Source organism: Chrysochloris asiatica, unplaced genomic scaffold (genome assembly GCF_000296735.1).
Source record: "Chrysochloris asiatica unplaced genomic scaffold, ChrAsi1.0 scaffold00074, whole genome shotgun sequence".
Taxonomy (NCBI): Eukaryota; Metazoa; Chordata; class Mammalia; order Afrosoricida; family Chrysochloridae; genus Chrysochloris; species Chrysochloris asiatica.
This window is the reverse complement of record NW_006408592.1, coordinates 4,507,285-4,529,118: the sequence shown is the minus strand read 5'-3', so window position 1 is coordinate 4,529,118 and position 21,834 is coordinate 4,507,285. Positions and strand designations below refer to the sequence as shown.

Genomic DNA, 21,834 nt, shown 5'->3' with positions numbered 1-21,834 from the left:
AGCCCCACATCTTATTTTATACTGTACCCACAAATTATGTAGCCAGTCCTGGAGAGGGTGTTAGTGATTCACAAGAAGAAATATGTTCTTATTTCTTATTTGTGCTAATTTCCGATAATTCTCACTTTTCTTCATTTAGCAAGCCATTAAAATTTTATCAGAGTTCATAAAGGAAGCTTTAAAGAAACCATCTGTCGAACACTTAAGTTTCAATGCAAACTTCCTTTTAAAACCACTCACACTCAATAAAAAACCAATCTGAAAGTGAGAAATTTCCTGACTCAAAAGACCTGATAATCAGAAAATTGAAACGGAAATATAAGTTTAAGTACAGATGTCAAGACTTAATTCATGCTTGAATGATGGCTTAGGATGCAAAGTATATTTTTACTTATTATCATAAAAGTATTATATGTTTATTATAGAAAATTTAGGACATATTTATAAACAAACAAAATAAAATTAAAATTACTCTAAAAATTTTAAGTAACGTCAATCATTTTAACATTTTGTTACAGCTTTTCAGGCTTTCTAGAGGCAAGGATGCATATAATTTTAGATCGTATACATATAGAGGCTTATTTTTGCTTATTGAATCATATTTTAAAGAACATCTTATAACTTAAATTGTTACACAAAAGAACCTCAATCACTAGAAGTAAATATTTTTTCTGAAATATTATTTTAATATGTTTTTCTATTATATGCATATACAATATTATTTAACACCCCATATGTTTGTCAGTTCATTATATCATGCTGGCTTGCATGTTGCTGTGATGATGCAAGATATATCACCAGTGTTTCAAATACCAGTATGGTCACTCATGGTGGACAGGTTTCAGTGGAACGGTCATACTAGGAACAGGAAGATGGTAAAGGCAGTCAGCCTTTGAAGGATTATCCCTTGAAAACATTATGAACAGGAATTCAGCATTGGCTGATATACTTCTGGAAGATGAGATCCTCATATTGGAAGGCACTCAAAATATGAGTAGGGAAGTGTTGCTCCTCCAAGTACAGTTGACATTAATGACAGGGATACAGCAAACTTTCAGGACTTTTATTTGCTTGAAGGGATGTTCAAAATATGAAGAAACAGCTGCAAACATTAATAATTAGAACATATACTGTACGTAGTATGCAGCCAGGAAAACTGGAAGTTGTTAAAAAATGAAATGGAACACAGAAAGATCCATATCCTAGCTATTAGTGCAATTAGCTGAAATGGACAAGTACTGGTCATTCTGAATCAGATAATCATGGTTTAATTGTGCTAGCAATGACAAATTTTAGAGAAACTGTGTGACATTCATCATAAAAAAAGAACGATTCCAGATCTATCTTGAATTACAATGCTGTCTGTGATAGTATAATATCTATATGCCTACAAGGAAGACCAGTTATTACAACTATAATGCAAACTTACACACCAACCACAAGAGTCAATGATGAAGAAATTGAAGAATTCTACCAACTTCTTCAGTCTGAAGCTGATCAAAAATACAATCACAATGTATTGCTAATTACTGGTGATTGCAATGTGAAAGTTGGAAACAGAGAAGAGGGATAAGTAGTTAGAAAATATGGTCTTAATGATAGAAATTATGTCAGAGCTGATATGATAGAATTTTGCAAGACTAGCAATGACTTTTTCATTGTAAATGCCTTTTTACAACAACATAAATTATAACTATAAATGTGGACCTCACCAGATGAAATACATAAGAATAAAATGGACTGTATCTACAAGAAGAGATGATCAAGAAGCTCAGCATCATCAGACAAAACAAGACAGGGGACAATTGAGGAACAAACATCAGTGCACATAAGCAAATTCATCCTAAAGCTGAAGAAAATTAAAACAAGACCACAAGAGTCAAAATAAAACCTTCAATGGAGCAGTTGGGAACTTTAGACACAGAGAGGGAGCGGGGCTGTGCACTGACGATCAGGGAGCAGGCTTGTAGTGTATACCCTTTGGTTGGTTGATGATGCATGGAGGGGATTGTAACCATGGCAATGAAACAATATGAGATAGGATGAATGTAAAACTAATGTTCTCCCATGAAAACTATCACATAATTCAGAATAAAACATTAAAAAATATATAAATAATTTTTAAAAAATGCCATCATAATACCCTACCTGAATTTACAGAGAATCTTAAGAACAGATTTGACATGTTTAACTCTAATAACCAAAAACCACAGGAGTTGTAGGATGACACCAAGAACATCATACATGAAGAAAGCAAAAGGTCATTAAAAAGATAGGACAGAAAGAAAAGACCAAAGTGGATGGAAGAAGAAAAGCTGAAACTTCCTTTTGAATGTAGAATATCTTAAGAGAATGGAATAAATGATGAAGTAAAAGACATGAACTGAAAATTTAAAAGCTGTTTTGAATAGAAGTATTACAATGAACTGTGCAAATAACCAGGGCTACAAAACCAAAGGAGAAGAACATACTCAACATCTCTCAACTGAAAGAACTGAAGAAAAAATTCAAGCCTCAAATTGCAATATTGAAGGATTCTATGGGCAAACCACTTAATTTGTTTTTCACATTAAACTATGGATAACATTGTAACAAGATGGCGGATTGGGTAAATGTGCAGTAAGGAGCTCCATCACCAACAACACAGAATACTGGACAAAGCAGGCTCAGGGAATGGTGCTAGAACTCTGAACCACATATAAAGGAATATTTAGAAGCTTTAAAGGCTTACAGCTAAGGAAATTTGTAGCAGAATAAAAAAAATCCATTGCTTTCTAATTCAAGATGCTCAGCTGCTCCCAGAGCCACCATCTTGGAAGAGACCAAGTGGGGGAAGCCGCAGAACAGCTACGAACACATGATAGAACCATGAAGATACAGGTGTGGACAAATCTTTTTTTGGTATCTGTTCATTGGTTTCTTGCTGTCTGCACACCTCCATTCTGGTGACTATAGGAGATGCCTGAGTGAATGGACACCCTAATCTCTCCCCCTTGGAAGGTTCTAGTTCTCATTTGAACAGATCTCCTCAAAATTTAAAGTGACAGTTTCCACTTAAAACCAAAAGGCCACCACTTGTCTGTCAGTTTGCCATACTGTGGTGGCTTGTGAGTTGCTCTGATTCTGAATGCTAGGCCACCCGTATTTTAAATACCAGCAGGGTCAGACAGGTTTCAGATGAGTTTCCAGATGAAGACAAAGTGTAGGAAGAAGGCGTGATGAACTACTTATGAATCTTTAGTAACTGAAAACCTTATGAATAGCAGAGAAACACTGTCAGATATACTGCTGGAAAATGAGCTCCGAAGGATGGAAGGCACTCAAAATGTGACTGGGGAAGAGCTGCCTCCTCAAAGTAGAGTTGACCATGATAACACGAATGGAGTAAAGCCCGTGGAAGAAAAGCCCATGGGACCTTCATTTGCTGATGGGGCACAACTCAAAGAGAAACAGCTGTAAACATCCATTGAAAATCAGAACATGGAATGTACAAAGTATGAATGTGGGAAAACTGGAAGTTGTCAAAAATGAAATGGAATGCATAAACATCAAGATCTTAGGCATTAGTGAGTTGAAATGGACTGGTATTGGTCATTTTGAATCTGACAACCACATGGTTTACTATGCTGGGAATGACAATTGAAGAGAAATGGTGTTGCATTCATCATCAAAAAGAACATATCCTAATCAGTCATGAGGTAAAACACTGTGTGTGATAGGATAATTTCCATGTGCCTACAGGTAAGCCCATTTAATACCACTATTATTCAAATTTACGCACCAACCATTAAAGCCAGTGAGGGTGAAATAGAAGAATTCTATCAACTTCTTCAATCTGAAATTGATCAAACATGCAATCAAGATGTATTGAGCATTACTGGTGATTGTAATGCAAAGGTTGGGAGCAAAGAGGAAAAATCAGTAGTTGGAAAAATATGGCCTTGGTGATAGAAATGATGCTGGAGAACACATGGTAGAATTCCACAAAACCAATGGTTTGTTCATTTCAAATACCTTCTTTGGAAAGTATAAGGCACAACAATAAACATGGATCTCACCAGACAGAATATATAGAAATCAAAGTGACTATATCTGCAGAAGAGACGATGGAAAAGCTCCATATCATCAGTGAAAACAAGGCCAGGGGCAGACTGTGGAACAGACCATCAATTACTCATATGCAAATTCAAACTGAAGATGAAGAAAATGAAAACAAGTCCATCGTTATTGAAAGAATCACTGGGCAAATTATTGAATGATGCAGAAAGCATCAAGAGAAGATGAAAAGAATACACAGAGTCACTGTACCAAAAGGAAATGGTTAATGTTCAACCATTTCAAGAGGTAACATATGATTAAGAGCCAATGATACTGAAGGAGGAAGTCCAGGTGCATTGAAGGAATTGGCAAAGAACAAGACACCAGGAATTGAAATATTTCAAGAAAGTAAGGCGGCACAGGAAGCTCTCACTCATCTCTACAAAGAAATTTGGAAGACCACTATTTGGCCGACTGATTGGAAGAGATCCATATTTGTGCCCATTCCAAAGAGAGGTGAACCAACAGAATGCGGAAATCATTGGACAATCTCTTTGATATCCCATGTGAGTAAAGTTTTGTTAAAGATAATACAGAAATGACTACCATCATACATTGAAAGAGAACTTCCAGAGGTTCAAGCTGGATTCAAAAGAAGCCGTGGAATGAGGAATATCATTGCTGATGTCTGATGGATCTTGGCTGAAAGCAGAGAATATCAGAAAGATGTTTACCTGTGCTTTATTGACTATGCGAAGGCTTTTGATTGTGTGGATCATGACAAGGTATGGACAACGTTGCAAAGTATGAGTATTCCAGAACACTTATTTGTGCTCATGAGGAATCTGTACATGGACCAAGAAGCAGTTGTTCAAACAGAACATGGGAACACTGAATGGTTTAAAATTTTAAAAAGTATGAGACTAGGTTGTATTCTTTCACCATATTTATTCAACCTATATGCTGAGCAAATAATCTGAGAAGCTGGCTTAGATGAAGAAAAATGTGGCATCAGTGGTATTAACTGGGCTTACCTGTAGGCATCAGAATTGGAGGAAGACTCATTAACAACCTGCGATATGCAGATGATACAACCTTGCTTGCTGAAAGTGAAGAGGACTTAAAACATTTACGGATGAAGATTAAAGAGCACAGCCTTTGGTGTGGATTACATCTCAATATAAAGAAAACAAAAATCCTCACCACTGGACCAGTAAACAACATTTTTATCAATGGAGAAAAGATTGAAGTTGTGAAGGACTTCATTCTTCTTGGATCAACTATCAACACTCATGGAAGCAGCAGTCAAGAAATCAAAGGACTTATTGCATTAGGCAAATCTGCTGCGCAAGACCTTTTTAAAGTGCTGAAGAGCAAGGATGTCAGCTTGAGGACTAAGGTGCACCTGACCCAAGCCATGTATTTTCAATTACCTCATATGCATGCAAAAGCTGGACAGTGAATAAGAAAGACCATAGAAGAATTGATGTGTTAGAGGAGAATATTGAAAGTGCCGTGGGCTGCCAAAAGAACCAATAGATTCGTTTTGGAAGATATGCAGCCAGAGTGCTCCCTGGAGGCCAAGATGGCCAAACTTCATCTCTCATACTTTGGACATATTGTTAGGAGGGACCAGTCACTGGAGAAAGATACCACGTTTGGTAAGGTGTAGGGTCAGAGAAAAATAGGAAACCCCCCCAATGAGATGGATTGGCCAAGTGGCAGCATCGATGGACTCAAGCGTGGCAACAGTAGTGAGGTTGGCCTAGAAACGGGCAGTGTTTCGTTCTGCTGTGTATAAGGTCGCTATGGGTCGGTACCAACTCGATGGCACCTAACAACAAAAACATTGCAAAGAATGGGTATTTCCAAAACACTTTAATTGTGTTCATGATGAACCTGTAGACAAAGAGGCAGTTGTTTGAACAGTACAAGGAGATACTGAAAAGTTTTGAATCAGGAAATGAATAAGTCAGGATTGTATTTTCTCACCATACTTATTTAATCAGTATGCAGCAGAAAGAATCCAAGAAGCACAGCCAGAATGCTCCTTAGAAGTAAGTATGGCAAGAGTCAGTCTCTAATTCTTTGGACATGTAGTCAAGAAGAAACAGTTTCTGGAGAAGAACATCAAGCTTGGTAAAGTGGAGGGTCAGTAAAAAAGATCAAGACCCTCAAGGAGATGGCATGACACAGTGGCAACAACAATGGGCTCAAATTGAACAATTATGAAGATGGCATGGGACCAGGCAGTATTTTGTGCTGTTGTGCATCGGGTTGTTGAGTTGGAATGGACCCAATTCCACCTAACAACAATACATGGGCAATTATTGATAGATGCAGGAAGCATCAAAAGAAGATTGAAAGATTAAATAGGTCACGGTACCAAAAATAAATGGTCAATAATCAATCATTTCATGAGTTAGCATATGATCAAGAACAAATCGTATTGAAGGAAGAAATCCAAGCTCTACTGAAGACATTAGGGAAAAGCAAGGCTCCAGAATTGGATGTAATGCCAACTGAAATGTTTCCACAAACTAATGCAGTACTTTTGTTGTTGTTGTTATGTGCCATGGAGTCAGTTCTGACTCATAGCGACCCTGTACAGTATTTCCGAGGCTGTAAATCTTTATGGGAGCAGAACTCCTCATCTTTCTCCTGTGGAACAGCTGGTAGTTTCGAACTGCTGATCCTAAGGTTCACAGCCCGATTCGTAACCACTACGCTACCAGAGCTCCTTAATGCAGCACTAGAAGCACTCATTATTCTATGCCAAGAAATTCAGAAGACAGCTACCAAGCTAACCAATTGGAAGAGATCCATACTTGTGTCCATTCCAAAGAAAAGTGACCCCAAAATGTGGAAATTATAAACAATATCATCTCTATTATATGCAAGTAAAATTTTATTGATGATATTTCAAAAATGGTTGCAGCAGTACATCAACAGGGATCAGCCAAAAATTCAAGCTGAATTCAGAAGAGGACATGGAATGATAGATATCATTGCTGAAATTAGATGGTGCTTGGCTGAAGGCAGAGAATACCAGAAAGATATTGATTTGTTCTTTATTTACTGTGCAAAGGAATCTGACTGTGTGAATCATAACAACCTATGGATAACCTTGAGAAGCACTGGTACTGGAACACTTAATTTTACTTATGAGGAAACTGAATATACACCAAGAGGCAGTTGTTAGAAAAGAACAAGGGGGATATTGTATAACTGACAATCAGGAAAGGTATGTACCAAGATTGTATCCTTTCACCATACTTAATTAATCTGTATGCTAATTAACTGTCAGCAAAGCTAGACTATATGATGAAGAATGCAGCACTAGAATTAGAGGAGGACTCATTAACACTCTGCATTAAGTAGATTATACAACCTTGCTTACTGAAAGGACTGGAAGCACTTGCTGATGAAATATCAAAGAATACAGCCTTCAGTGTGGATTACAATGCAATGTAAATAAAACAAAAATCCTCACAACTGGACCAATAAACAACATAATGATATACAGAGGAAAGACTGAAGCTTCAGGATTTCATTTTACTTGGATTCACAATCAGTGCTAACGGAAGCAGCAATTAATAAACCAAACAAAGTATTGCACTCTGAAAATCTGATGTAAAATATCTCTTTAAAGTGTTAAAGAGCACAGATGTCCCTCTGAGGTCTAGGGTGCACCTGACCCAAGGTATTTTCAATTGCCGCATATGCATGTGAAAACTGGACAACAAAAACATAAGAGTGAAGATGGGTTCATGCATTTGAATTATGGTGTTGGTGAAGAATATTGAAAATAAAATTGACTGCTATAAGAACAAACAAATCTGTATTGGAAGAAATATAGCCAGAATTCAACTTAGAATCATGTACGGCAAGACTCCAACTCTCATACTTAGACATGTTACTAGAAGGTATCACTCCCTGAAGAAGGACATCATGCTTGTTATAGTGGAGGGTCAGAAGAAAAATAGAAAGACCCTCAATGAGATAGACTGACACAGGGTCAGCTACAATGGGCTCAAATATAACAACATTGTTGAACCTGGTACAGGAATGGGCAGTGTTTCATTCTACTGTACACAGATTCACCCTGAGTCACTGTACACAGGCTAACTTGAGACACCGATCAACAGCATTAACATTAACACTTGCCTTCTCCACCTTCATTATTATAAACATAAGCATCCTTACCAATGTGTCTGTGTGTATTTGTCCTTTCAATAAGCAGAGTTCCTGGATCTAAAATTGAGCCAATTTTAAAGGGTTTTGCTACATATTCCCAAATTATTAGAGTTGTGCCAATTTCTACACCCACTGTGGCCAATGAGTATTAACATTCATTTTAAGTCACTGCCAATTGGATAGACAAAAGCAAGTTAATCCTGCTGTTTTTCCTTGTCAGTATGGTTGAATAGGTTTTCATATATTTAGTAGACTTTTTTTTTTAATGTATGTCATTTTGGTTATACTATTTCTAGGTGGTCTTTGACCTTGTGTTTTACAAACTGTCTCTTGACCTTGTCTTTTACAAACTGTCTCTATACATTTATGCTGTATCACATATAGTTTTCCTGATTTGTCAAATGACTTTTCCAGGGCCCTACCAGCATATTTACATAACTTTATAGTACCCTTGGAGTCTTGGTGTGGCATTGTAAGATAAGCACTAGACTGCTAACAGCAAGGCCGGCAGTTCAAACCTACCAGCTGCTTCTCAGAAACCCTCTACAGGGTTACTATGAGTCAAAACAAACTCTGAAGCACTTAACAAAAACAGCAAAAACATAAGGTTTATATGTATGCAAAAGCTAGGCAATGAATAAGAAAGACTAAAGAAGAGTTGATGCATTTGAATTGTGATGCTGGTGAAGAATATTGACTATACCATGAGCTGCCAGAAGAACAAACAAATCTGTTTTGGAAGAAGTATAGCCAGAATGTTCCTTAGAAGTGAGGATGGCGAGACTTCATGTCAAGTACTTTGGACACGTTATCAGGAGGGAACAGTCCTTGGAGAAGGACATCATAATTGGTGAAGTAGAGGGTCAGTGAAAAAGAGGAAAACTTTCAGTGAGATGTACTGACATGGTACCTACAACATTGGGCTCAACCATAGCACCAATTTTCAGGATTGTATAGGATTAGTCATTGTTTTGTTTTATTTAAAATCAGCCTGAAACTGAAGGATATATACGGTTATACATGGGATCACTATGAGTTATAACTGACTCCACGGTGCCCAACAATAATAGGGTTCCTGTGTTTTTCTTTATGCAGACTTTTTAAAACACTTAATTTTTTAAAACTAAGTAGAAAAAAGAACAAAAACTGTAATAATGATGATAGCATTAATATAAGCTAAATTAGAATATTTTAGAAAACATTTCAGAATGTATAACAAAAACGCTAACAATAATAACTGTAAGACAAAAGTGCTGTACAAGCTCACTAAACATTTGTCTTTCCAAGATTCATTGCAACAAATCCTGGCAATGTAATTTACATACTTAACATTTGAGTTATTTGGTCTGCTTTTCTCCGTGCCCCTACTGCAAGCATAAGATTAATATTCTCACTGCGAGTCCTGTGGGAAACTTCCAGGATATAATATACAATTGCATAATTTCACAAGACAACCTATTAGGATGCAGAATGTGGAATGTCACACTGGGGCTTTGAATTTTTAAAACTTCTTACCCTCTCCAAGGTAATTTCTTCAAATTCATATTCAATTTCTGTCCCATTGACCTGAAAATTAGAGAAAAGAGAACCATTAAACATATGAGGGGCATCAGATTCATTCTTTTAAAGGATTGGAGGTTAAGTTTTCATTCTGTCTATTAATAAGGCACACTTTCTTGATGTTTATGTGTGCATCAAAATAAAATATAATCCAACCCTTAAGAGATAAGGAGTTATAATTTCCATTAGAAATGGATGATTAAGAGTACACAAAATATGCATGAAGAGTCTACAAAGAACAAGGCATAGTGGGACCCTCTTAAACGGTTACAAGAAAAACAACTATCAGACATTAAAAAAAATTATATATATATATATATATATATATATACATATACATATACATATACATATCGCTTACGAATCGGGCTGTGAACCGCAAGTTCAGCAGTTAGAAGCTACCAGCGGTTCCGCGGGAGAAAGATGAGGCGTTCTGCTCCCGTAAAAATTTACAGCCTCGGAAACCCTGTGCAGGGTCTCTATGAGTCGGAACCAACTCCACGGCACTTAACAACAACAACAACAATATATATATATAATGAATACTAGACTAAGACCTTAAAAAGTCCGTGGTAAGATCAGCATGACCCTTGTAATAAATAATAATAATAAAAATTACCAACAAGTAGCATCAAGAACGACTATGCCTATTAAGAAATGTGTTTTCTTTATTGGCTTAGCCTCAGGAAATACATCCGTCCTATCCTCTTATATTTGTTGGGAAGCTCTGGACCATGTAACCATGCTGCTGTATTTCAGGTGCAATAAAAGAGTAAAGTAGGGCTTGTTGAAATACCTAGTGGGTATATAACCAGTTTAACTATCCAACCAAATTCTTGAACTGAGTAGCACTTACAGACACATACACATTTTAAATATAGTAAGGTAACTCATTAACATATGCCTTAAATTCCAAAAGGATGTACAGAGTAAAAAGTTTTAAGCTAATTTAACAAATATTCAAACACTATCTTCATTTATCATAGAGAATTTTTTAGGGAGGCAAAATCTCTTGGCAAGAAATTTCTGAAATTGCTTTTTTTTTCTTTTTTCTGTTTTGTGTCTCAGCAACATCATTGGCATTTGAAGTTAAGACAGAACAACTCATTTAAAACTACAAAATTAATTTCTTCAGGGTTCTAACTTTAATTTGAAGAATATAGTTAGAATGTGCCTTAGAAGCCAGAATGGTGAGACTTGGTCTTTTATACTTTCAACACGTTATCAGGAAGATCCAGTTCCTGGAGAAGGGATTCACGCTTGGTAAAGTGGAGGGTCAGTGACAAAGTGGAAGACCCCCAACGAGAAGGATTACTACAGTGGTAGCAGCAAAAGGCTCAAGCATAACCATTATGAAGATGGCACAGAATCGGACAATCTTTTATGCTATTGTGCATATTGTCCCTACGAGTCAGAATCATTTTGAGGACACCTAACAACAACAACATATCAAGAATGGAGCGTGGTGTCTCTAGAGTATAAGCACAGTACTGTGAACCTCAGGATCAGCAGTTTGAGTCCACCAGATGCTCCACAGGAGAAAGATGAGGCTTTCTGTTACCACTGAGTTGCAGTTTAGGAAACCCTGTTCAGGGTCGCTATGAGTTGAAACTGGCTGAATGGCATTTAACAACAACTTCATTTGGGGAAAATAGTGGCTCTGTAGGATTTGCACTGGACTGCTAACCACAAGGCTGGTAGTTCAAGTCCTCCCGCTGATCCGTGGGAGAAAGATGAGGCTTTCTGTTCTACAACGAGATGTTAAGTGCATATGAGTCACCGCCTAGGAAACCCTATTCATGCTCGCTATGAGTTGGAACCTACTCAACAGCACTTAACAACAACAACTTCATTTTACTTTTCCCTCTGTAGAAGAATGTGAACCCAGTGTTATTCAATGGAAAACTTTATGGAAGCATGCACTAAATAGTGCTCTTGCCGAACATAAAGTCTGGCAAGAAAGAGATAATAAGGAGAGAGGGGTGAATGATTGATTGTGTTAAGTAATTAATTTATTTATATGACTTACAACCATAGATATTTGTAAATTTTCTTCCATTAGGAATTGGATTTAGTATCAAAATGAAAACATCATTATAGTTATACTGAGCAAAAGTAATGTTAAGTAACATAAACCATGAAATAGCTGCTAGTTCCCAAGTAATGACAATGACAATACAGACTTATAGGTGTCTACCAGCCACTAAAGACGGTATTTTTTCTGTGCTAATCACATGAGCTAATTGGGAAATCACATTTTACTCTGTTACTACATTATCAAACAGCCCATAACTAAATTTGATTTTATGGGCTTCAGCAATTTGATGATTCATATACGAGGATTTGGTGATGTTAGAAATCTTTTTGCAGCTTTACAGAGGTTTTCGTTCTAACTACATAAAACTAAACACAAAACTCAAAGTCCTTGTGTTTATGTGTTTCTGTTATCTTTTTTAAAATAAAAAAAAAAGCTAACTTTAGTTGTGAGAAATGATAGAAAGGGAAGGCTGAATTAATGAAACCTGTTTTCCTTCTTTCAGCATGGCACCGTGTAACCCTTCTAGCTTCAGTGTTTCTCTAGAGCAAAGCCCTTCATATCACGAAAGTGCTGCAGTTTGAGGAGGGAAAATGAAAGAAAGGAAAAAATCTCCAAGTGAGGAAAATGAGCTCCTGATGATAAATATCTTAGATAATTATTCTACGAAATGTTTAAAATATAAGAATATTGGAGTTTAGTAAAGGCATTTGAGAGGTCTCTGGTAGTGTAGTGGTTACGAATCGGGCTGTGAACCTTAAGGTCAGCAGTTCGAAACTACCAGCTGCTCCGCGGGAGAAAGATGAGGCTTTCTGCTCCCGTAAAGATTTACAGCCTCGGAAACCCTGTACAGGGTCGCCATGAGTCGGAACTGACTCCACGGCACATAACAACAACAACAACAACTTGGTTATGAAAAGGAGCTCTGGTAGCATAGTGGTTACGAATCAGGCTGCGAACCGCAAGGTCAGTAGTTCGAAACTACCAGCTGTTCTGTGGGAGAAATATAAGGCTTTCTGCTCCCGTGAAGATTTACAGCTTCGGAAACCCTGTACAGGGTCGCTATGAGTCGGAACCGACTCCACGGCACACAACAACAACAACTTGGTTACAAATCAGGCTGCTAATCTCAATGTCAGCAGTTCGAAATGACCAGCTGTTCCGCGGGAGAAAGATGAGACTTTCTGCTCCCATAAAGATTTACAGCCTCGGAAACCCTGTGCAGGGTCACTATGAGTCGGAACCGACTCCACGGTACTTAACAACAACAACAACTGACACAGTTCTGGCATGGCACTGTAGGATACGCACTGGACTGCTTACTGAAAGGTCAGGGGTTCAAATCCATCAGTCGTTCCTGAGAAACCCTGTACAAGGTCCCTATGAATTGGAGCCGACTTGACAATACTTAACAACTACAACTACAACAGGTCACAGTGGTTAAAGCACTCAGCTTCTAATTGAAAGGTTACCAGTTCAAACTCTGCGGGTCAGTTCTAATCTGTCCTATAAGATCACTACGAGTTGAAATTGACTAGACAGGCAACAGGCTTGATGTTTGTTTCTAGTGCCTATTTTCTATAATAGTCTATATTGTATCTAACGGCCTCTAAGGCAAGACATCCTACCTACAATCTCCTTTGGAAAGGATTTAAAACTTAGAGTACCTTCATTTTACTAAAAAAGAAGATTGTTTACTGAGTGGTGAGAACTAGTAATTCACTACTGCCATAATTTTGTGTATCCCTGTCAACAAAAACAAAAGTTATGTTAAGAGTTCCCAGCATCTTCTGAAGTGTTGACAGGCAATACATTGTTGTCTGAACTTGCCTCGATGTTCTCTGTCTACCCCCAATCACTTTATCAAAATATGTCTGTCAGCTCACAAAGGTGCCCTCCTGAAAAGTCTGACTAACACATTACTATTTTTAAAAAAATTTTATTATGAACTCTTCCTGTGATATTGAAGCATCCTGGTAATAGTTCATGCTCCTGGTGGCTTAGAATTGGGAGAGTTGCATGACTGACGTTCTCCTTAAGCCAGTTCTGGCCCTGAACCTGATTTAAGCTTCCTCTCCACCTTGATGACTAGTAAAGGGAGAAAACTGTCATTTTTATAGATATGGAGGGTTGATAAGGTAGACTGAATTTCCCAGATTAAAAGAAAAAAATCTGTTTTTCTCTTCCTACTTGATTTTTTGGAACCTAATGGCTCTATGGTGACAGCTGGTAGGTTTCTATGGTGGCCAGAAAATCAAATTGATGTCACACATTGTACTGCTCTGTTCTGGGCATGTAGCCTTCCTGGTATCATATGGCAGTTTAGTCAAGAGAATGACCCAATGCCCACTCAAATTCAAACTGGAGATTTTAAATTCTAATTTCATAGATTTGGAATGTTTTACATATTTTATTCTTTCAAACAATCTTTAGTTAATTTCACTGACTTTTTCCTCCATCAGTGCTACAGTACCCACCTATCTAGATGATGATATAATTTTATCTTAAGATGTATTTCTATCTCCTAAAACGGAATTTTTCATGAATAACTCATGTGATCCATGCTTAAATGTACTTTAATTGGAATCTTAATAATTTCTCTGAATTTCTGTTGGCTCTTTTTGGTGACATTTGTAATTTCATTAAAGAAAAAACATATTAAACACTGAGATGATTAAACTGTAAACATCCCTGACAGCATGTCTTATAAAAAGGACTGAAATTGGGGTCTCAAAACATTGCTTTCTTTAGACTAAACACAATTCAACTCAATAAACAATAATTAAGCATGCATGACATCCCCAAAAACTGCGATAGTTGTTAAGAAAATAAAGAATGTAAGATATGATCTCTATTCTCAAGAAAATTGTAGGCCTTAAAAAGGCACCAAATACAATAACAATAAAGCCTCCATAGAAATGCAATATCCACTTTATGAAATGTAGGGGTGGAAAAGAGTCACAGTTCCACTGTTGTCACATACTAAGTCTGGATAGATCTATTTATTATGTGCTTCACATAGAGATGCAGTTCCTTAGTAGTCTATAGTATGGATGATGATATATTAATTCTTCCCCTTACAGTAAGTAATTATGATATAGTAAACAAGACATGTCTTTGAATCTCCTAAACTTAAAAGCTGCTGTTGGACTTTGTGAAGAAAATGATGAGCTCAGAGACCATAGCTTGTAAATCTCATTTCCTCTTGCACTCTAAGACCAAGAAAAGGGTCATGTCATTTTGTTCCACCTTTAACATGAAGCACATAGATGAACAATGACTATATGAATGACAAAATAGATGACTCAATGAATTGACAGATGAGATTTCTTGGGTGGATAAAACCTGATGCTCTTCTAAAACTCTGGTTGCTAAAGAGAATGTTATTTCTCAGAGGATTCAGGTCTTTTGCAATGGCTTAATTCAGGTATCCTCTCCACTGAGTTCAGCTACTCTCAGGAACCCAAACTGCACAGGGTCACACAATTATCAAATGCCTGTGCAAGTATATATGAATATAAGCATGCACATACTCTTCTTCATTCCTCTTCCTTAGTAACTTGCCAACATTTCTCTCCCCCTCCCAATAGAAAAATCTTTTCCAGCATACTTACTGCCCCTTATACCTAAATCTCCTATATATATATTCTCTTATGCATTGCAACTTAGAAGCTGAGAGTCCAGAAGATATAGACTTTGAAACCCATTTCTAACACCCCAGAGTCTAATAAGGGCAACTTCTTTCATTTCTCAAAGTCTCAAGTTTCTCATGTGTTGTTGCATGATGTTGAGTTGGTTTCAACTCATAGCAACCCTATGCACAACAGAATGAAACACCGCCTGGTACTGGTCCATCCACAGAATTGTTATTTCTGAGCAAATTGTACTGCCACTGTTATCAAACCATTAGGGGTCTTCCTATTTTCTCTGGTCCTCTGTTTTACCAAACATGCTGTCTTTCTAGGGAGATTGGTTCTCCTTGATAACATGTCCAAGGTACTAGAGAAGAATTCTTGCCTATCTCTATTCTAAATGGAATTCTGGTTGTACTTTTTCCAAAGACAGATGTGGTTTTTTATTTGTTTGTTTTGGCATTCCATGGTACTTTCATTATTCTTCAACACCAAAACCATAATTCAATGCATCAATTTTTCTTGAGTCTTCTTGATTCATTACCCATTATTTACATGCATATGAAGCTACTGAAAAGACTATAGCTTAGGTCAAGTGTACCTTACTCCTCAAAGTGACATATTTGCTTTTCAACACTCTAAAGAGAAAAGATTTGCCTGATTAAATGTATTCTTTGATTCCTTGACAGCTGCTTCCGTAAGGGTTGATTGTGAATCCAAGCAAAATAAAGTCTTTGATAACCTCAATCTTTTCTCCATTAATCAGGATGTCATTTAATGTCCAATTGTGAAGATTTGCATTTTCTTCAAATTAAAGTGCAATTCATACTGAAGACTATAGTCTTGGATCTTAATCAGTATTTCAAGTCCTCTTCACTTCCAGCAAGCAAGATTGTATCACTTGAATATTACAGATTGTTAATGAGTCTTCCTCCAATCCTAATATTATATTCTTCATCATATAATCCAGCTTCTTGAATTACTTGCTCAGCACACAAATTGGTGTAAAGATATAACACTGACACAAGCCTTTCCTGGTTTTGAACCATACGATAACCCTTGTTCTGTTCTAGCAACTCCTCATAAGCCCAATTTATTGAACTGGTATGCCAGTGCTTCACAATGTCATCCATAGTTTGTTATAATCCACAAAGCCGACTGTCTTCTCATAGCCAATTAAACACAAGTAAACATCTTTCTGGTATCCTCTGCTTTCAACCAAGACCCATCTAATGTCCGTAATGACAACCCTTGTTCCATGCCTTCTGAATCCAGTCTTGACTTTCTGCCAACTCCCTGCCAATGTACAAATGCCAACATTTTGAATTATTTTCAGAAAAAAAATTACTTGTGTGTGATATTAATGATATTACTCAATGATTTCTGTATTCTGCTGGGTAATCCTTCTTTAGAATGGGCACGGATATGGGCCTTTTCCAATTGGTTGGTGAGGTATCTGTCTTCCAAATTTCTTGGCACATATGACTGGACACTGCTAACATTGCATCAGTTTGTTGAAACATTTCAATTTGTATTTCATGAATTCCTGGAGGCTTGCTTTTCATTACTAACTTCAGTGTAACTTGGACTTCTACCTTCAAAACCATCAGTTCTTGATCATATGCTACTTCTTGAAATAGCTGAGCATTGAGCAATTCTTTTTGGTTACAGTGACTGCGTATTCCTTCCATCTTTCCCTGAATATTCCTTCATTATTTAATATATTGTCCATGTTGTTATTGTTGTTATGTGACATGGAATCGGTTCCGACTCATAGTAACCCTGTACAGGGTTTCTGAGGCTGTAAATCTTTTCGGGAGCAGAAAGTCTCATTTTTCTCCTATGGAACAGCTGGTAGTTTCAAACTGCTGACCCTGAGGTTAGCAGCACGATTCATAACCACTATGCTAATATCACAAGTTGAGGCTTAAATGTTATTCTCCAGCTTTTTCAGCTTGAGAATACTGAGCATGTTCATTCTGTTTGGTTTTCAAACTCTAGGTCTTTGCACATTTCGTAGAATACTTTGTCTTCTCAAGCTGCCACTAGAGGTTTTCTGTTCAGCTCCTTAACTTCCTCATTTCTACAGTTGACTTTAAATTCTCTACATTCAAAAACTAGTTGCAGAGTTTCTTTTGACATCTATTTTGGTCTTTTCTTTCTTTCCTCTTTTAAGTGACCTTTTGCTTTCTTCATGGATGATGTTCTTACCACTACCTCAGAATTCTTTTGGTTTTCAGTGTAAAGCGTTTGTTCTTGAGATGATCTCTAAATTCAGGAGAGATTTACTCAAGGTCCTATTTTGGCTCTTGTTAACTTGTTTTAATTTTCTTCAGATTCAGCCTGAATTTGCTTATGAGCGATTGATGGTCAGTACCACAGTTGGTCCCTAGCCCTGTTTTGACTGATGATATTGACCTTCTCCACTGTCTTCTCCCACAGATGGGGTCATGCTTGTTCCTGTGTATTGTATCTGGTGAGGTCCAAATGTAACAGTCACCATTTATGTTGTTGAATAAAGGTAATTATAATGAATAAGTCATTAGTCTTACAAAATTCTATCATGTGATCTGCAGCATCTTTCTATCATTAATGCCATCTATTCCAACTACTGATTTCTCCTCTATTGCCAGCTTTTATATTCCAAGCACCAGTAATTACCAATGCACCTGGATTGCATGTCTGATCAATTTCAAACTGAATAAATTGTTGTTGTTGTAAGTGCCAGGAAGTCAGTTAAGATTCACAGAACTTGGATGTTGTTTCCAAGGAGTGGCTGGGGTTTGAACAGATGAACTTGTAGTTAGTAGTCCAGTGCTTATCCTACAGTGTCACATGAAGACTCTGAAGGTGTTGGCAGATGTCTTCAATTTCATCACTTTGTCTTTGGTGGTTGATGTGAATAATGTGAATAATAGTCATATTAACTGGTCTTCCTTGTAAGCATATGTCAAAATACATCTTGAAATGCTCTTTTTGATGATGAATGCAGTGCCACTCCTTTTCAATGTATGATTCTGGTTTAGCAAACCATATGATTATCCAATTCAAAATGGTTAATACCCATCCATCACTAAAGCCTAATAGATTGATCCTTAGGTGTCACATTTCTTTTTCTTTGACTTCCAATATTCCCTGGTTCATACTCTGTACATTCCATGTTATAATTAGGAATGGATGTTTGAAGCTGATTCTTCGCGTTTTGAATTGTGCCCTATTAGTAAACGAAGGTTCTGAGAACAGTCTTCCATCCATATCATTAAGGGCAATTCTACTCTGAGAAGGCAGTTCTTCTCTAATAGTATTTTCAGTGCCTTCCAGCCTGAGGGGCTCATCTTCTGGCATTGTGTTAGTGTTCCACAGCTATTTAAATATATATTTCAATGGGTATCCCTTCAGAAGTGGTCCACAACTCCTCCTTCTTATTGTCTTAATCTAGAAGCTGATCTGAAATCTGTTCACTATAGGTGCCATTGTTGGTATCTACAATACCAGTGGCATAGCTTCCAGCATTACAGTAAGACACATGTCAACAGAGTATGACAAACTGACAGATGAGTGGTGGTCCACATGTGTAGAGTGGTACTAATACTAGTACTTCCCCCATATGGCCATGTTATCAAGTGAAGTACTACCTCCTTCATATGGCTTTTGCTCATTAATTGCCAGGCACTTACTCATCTCAAATTGTTTTCATTCAATTTCCTCATATGTGAATGGTGCTGATAACAGCACTTCCTACATTGGAGGATTGGAAGGATTCGATTATAAAATTTGTGTGAAGTATTGAGAAACTATTCTTATTGCTTAAAAAAATTGGATGATTATCTTACATAATTATCTCCTCTGACTATTTCATGAAATTGATGGAATAAACAAGATTACATGTGTTAACTGCCTAGCATGTAGTAGTAGGTACTCAATAAGAAGAGATCTTAATAATAGTTATGGATAGTAAAACTGCAAGAACCACAACTTTACCTGATGAAAGATTAAATGCTTATTAATTTTGTCCAGAATATAAAATAAAACCAAACATGCATGCTTTCTTTACAAAATCCAATAAAAACCTTTCCTAACTCATGCATCCAGAATGTTCCTTAGAAGCCAGGATAGCACAAGTTCATCTCTTGTATATTGGACATATCATCAGGATGGACCACTTCCTGGACAAGGACATGATGCTTCAAAAAGTGGAGGGTCAGTGAAAAAGAGGAAAACCCCCAAGGAGATGGACTGACACAGTGGCAGCAACAATGGTCTCAAGCATTACAACAATTGTGAGGTTGGCACAGGACCGGGCAAAGTTTTGTTCTGTTGTCATAGGGTCAGAACTGACTCGAGGGCACCTAACAACAACAACACCCATTCAAGTATTTTTTTCTTCTAAAGGTATTTAAGAAGCATATCCTTAAAGTTATATAATATCTTAGATTTCTCTCCCAAATCAGGAGGTCAGACTGGACTTCATCCAGAATGTTACCTTGTCTGAACTTCCTTCCAGTCTCTGTCCACTCAATCTTGAAATTTTGTTTTGAACATTCTCTTGCGCAGTCTTTGTGATTATGCTGCTCCTCAGTTGCCTGATCCTCACTTCCACAAAGCTGCTTCACTGCATGTTCAACATCCCGATTTTCATGAGGGAATCGATTATGTGTTATTCATCTTTGTACTATGCCTTTTTCTTAAGTCTCCAGAAAAATCTTTAGACCCAAGTCTCATGTGAACTGCAAAACTTGAGGAGTTGTCAATTAACTTATCCCCACCTGGAAGTAATTATAGACAGTTCCTAAAAATTGCTGTTTCTTCCTATGAAAATGTAGCTTGAATTAATACCTTTATCTCTGAAATATTCTTAAAATCACATCTTGGCAATTTCTAATCCAAATACAGGAGTTCTGGTGTGGCACTGTGGGCTTAAGCCCTGGACCACAAGGTTGGTTTGGAACACAAGGTCAGTGGGTCAAACTCAACAATGACTCCTTGGAAACTATGCAGGGTCACTATGAGTTAGAACCAACTTGGTAGCGCTTCACAACAACAAATCTAAATACTGAATAAATGAAATGAACATAAACATTAGCATTTACTGAGCTCCTACAGTTACTAGATACATGGTAAGCCCTAAAGATATAAAGATGAATGAAGTATGCTCCTGGCCTCAAGGAACTCAGTCTAGTAGATAAAGAAAAATAAATGGGAATATGCAACAAATGATACAGTGGCTATGAGAGATGTCTACAGATTGCACCAGTGACATAGATGGAGAATAGAAGGAAGGAAGGAGAAAAAAATCAGAAAAAAGGTTTCAAGAGGAGGTGGCCAGGTGGAGAGAGACCTAAAAGAGTTGTGGAAGCTACATTAATCAGCCCTACATCATTCTGAAGGAGGAAGTCCAAGGAGCATTGAAAAAATTGGCAAAGAATAAGGCACCAGGAATTGATGGAATAAAAATTGAAATCTTTCAAGAAAGTGAGGTGACACTGGAGGCACTCACTCATCTACGCCAAGAAATGTGGAGGACAACTATCTGGCCCACTGATTGGAAGAGATCTGTATTTGTGCCCATTCCAAGGAGAGGTGACCCAATGGAATTTGGAAATCATTGGACAATATCTTTGATATCCCATGAAAGTAAAGTTTTACTAAAGGTAATACAGAAACAACTGCAAGCATACATTGACAGAGAACTTCCAGAGGTTCAAGCCAGATTGAGAAGAGGATGTGGAATAAGGGATATCATTGCTGATGTCTGATGGATCTTAGCTGAAAGCAGAGAACACCAGAAAGATGTTTACCTGTGCTTTACTTATTGACTACGCAAAAGCATTGGACTGTGTGGATCATGACAAGCTATGTACAACATTGCAAAGTATGAGTATTCCGGAACACTTAATTGTGCTCATGAGGAATCTATACATGGACCAAGAGGCAGTTGTTTGAACAGAACATGGCAACACTGAATGGTTTCAAATTAAGAAAGGTGTGAGACAGGGTTGTATCCTTTCACCATGTTTATTCAACCTGTATGCTGAGCAAATAATCTGAAGAGCTGGCTTATATGAAGAAAAATGTGGCATCAGGATTGGGGGAAGACTCATTAACACCCTGCAATATGCAGATGATACAACCTTGCTTTCTGAAAGTGAAGAAGACGTAAAATATTTACTGATGAAAATTAAAGAGCACAGTCTTCTGTATGGATTGCATCTCAATGTCAAGAAAACAAAAATCTTCACCACTGGATCAATAAACAACATTCTTATCAATGGAGAAAAAAATTGAAGTTGTCAAGGACTTCATTCTTCTTGGATCAACTATCAACACTCATGGAAGCAGCAGTCAAGAAATCAAACGACGTATTGCATTAGG

The 21,834-nt window shown here is 37.3% G+C and overlaps 1 protein-coding gene across 1 annotated transcript in view; it reads right to left on the bottom strand.

The window, feature by feature from the left end:
• DLG2 (discs, large homolog 2 (Drosophila)) overlaps positions 1-21,834 on the bottom strand; it is a 1,151,973-nt gene that overhangs the window by 961,125 nt on the left and 169,014 nt on the right. Inside the window, exon 3 of the mRNA XM_006864974.1 lies at positions 9,751-9,801. Within this exon, the coding sequence (XP_006865036.1) occupies positions 9,751-9,801 (51 nt within the window). The remainder of the gene's footprint in view (positions 1-9,750; positions 9,802-21,834) is intronic.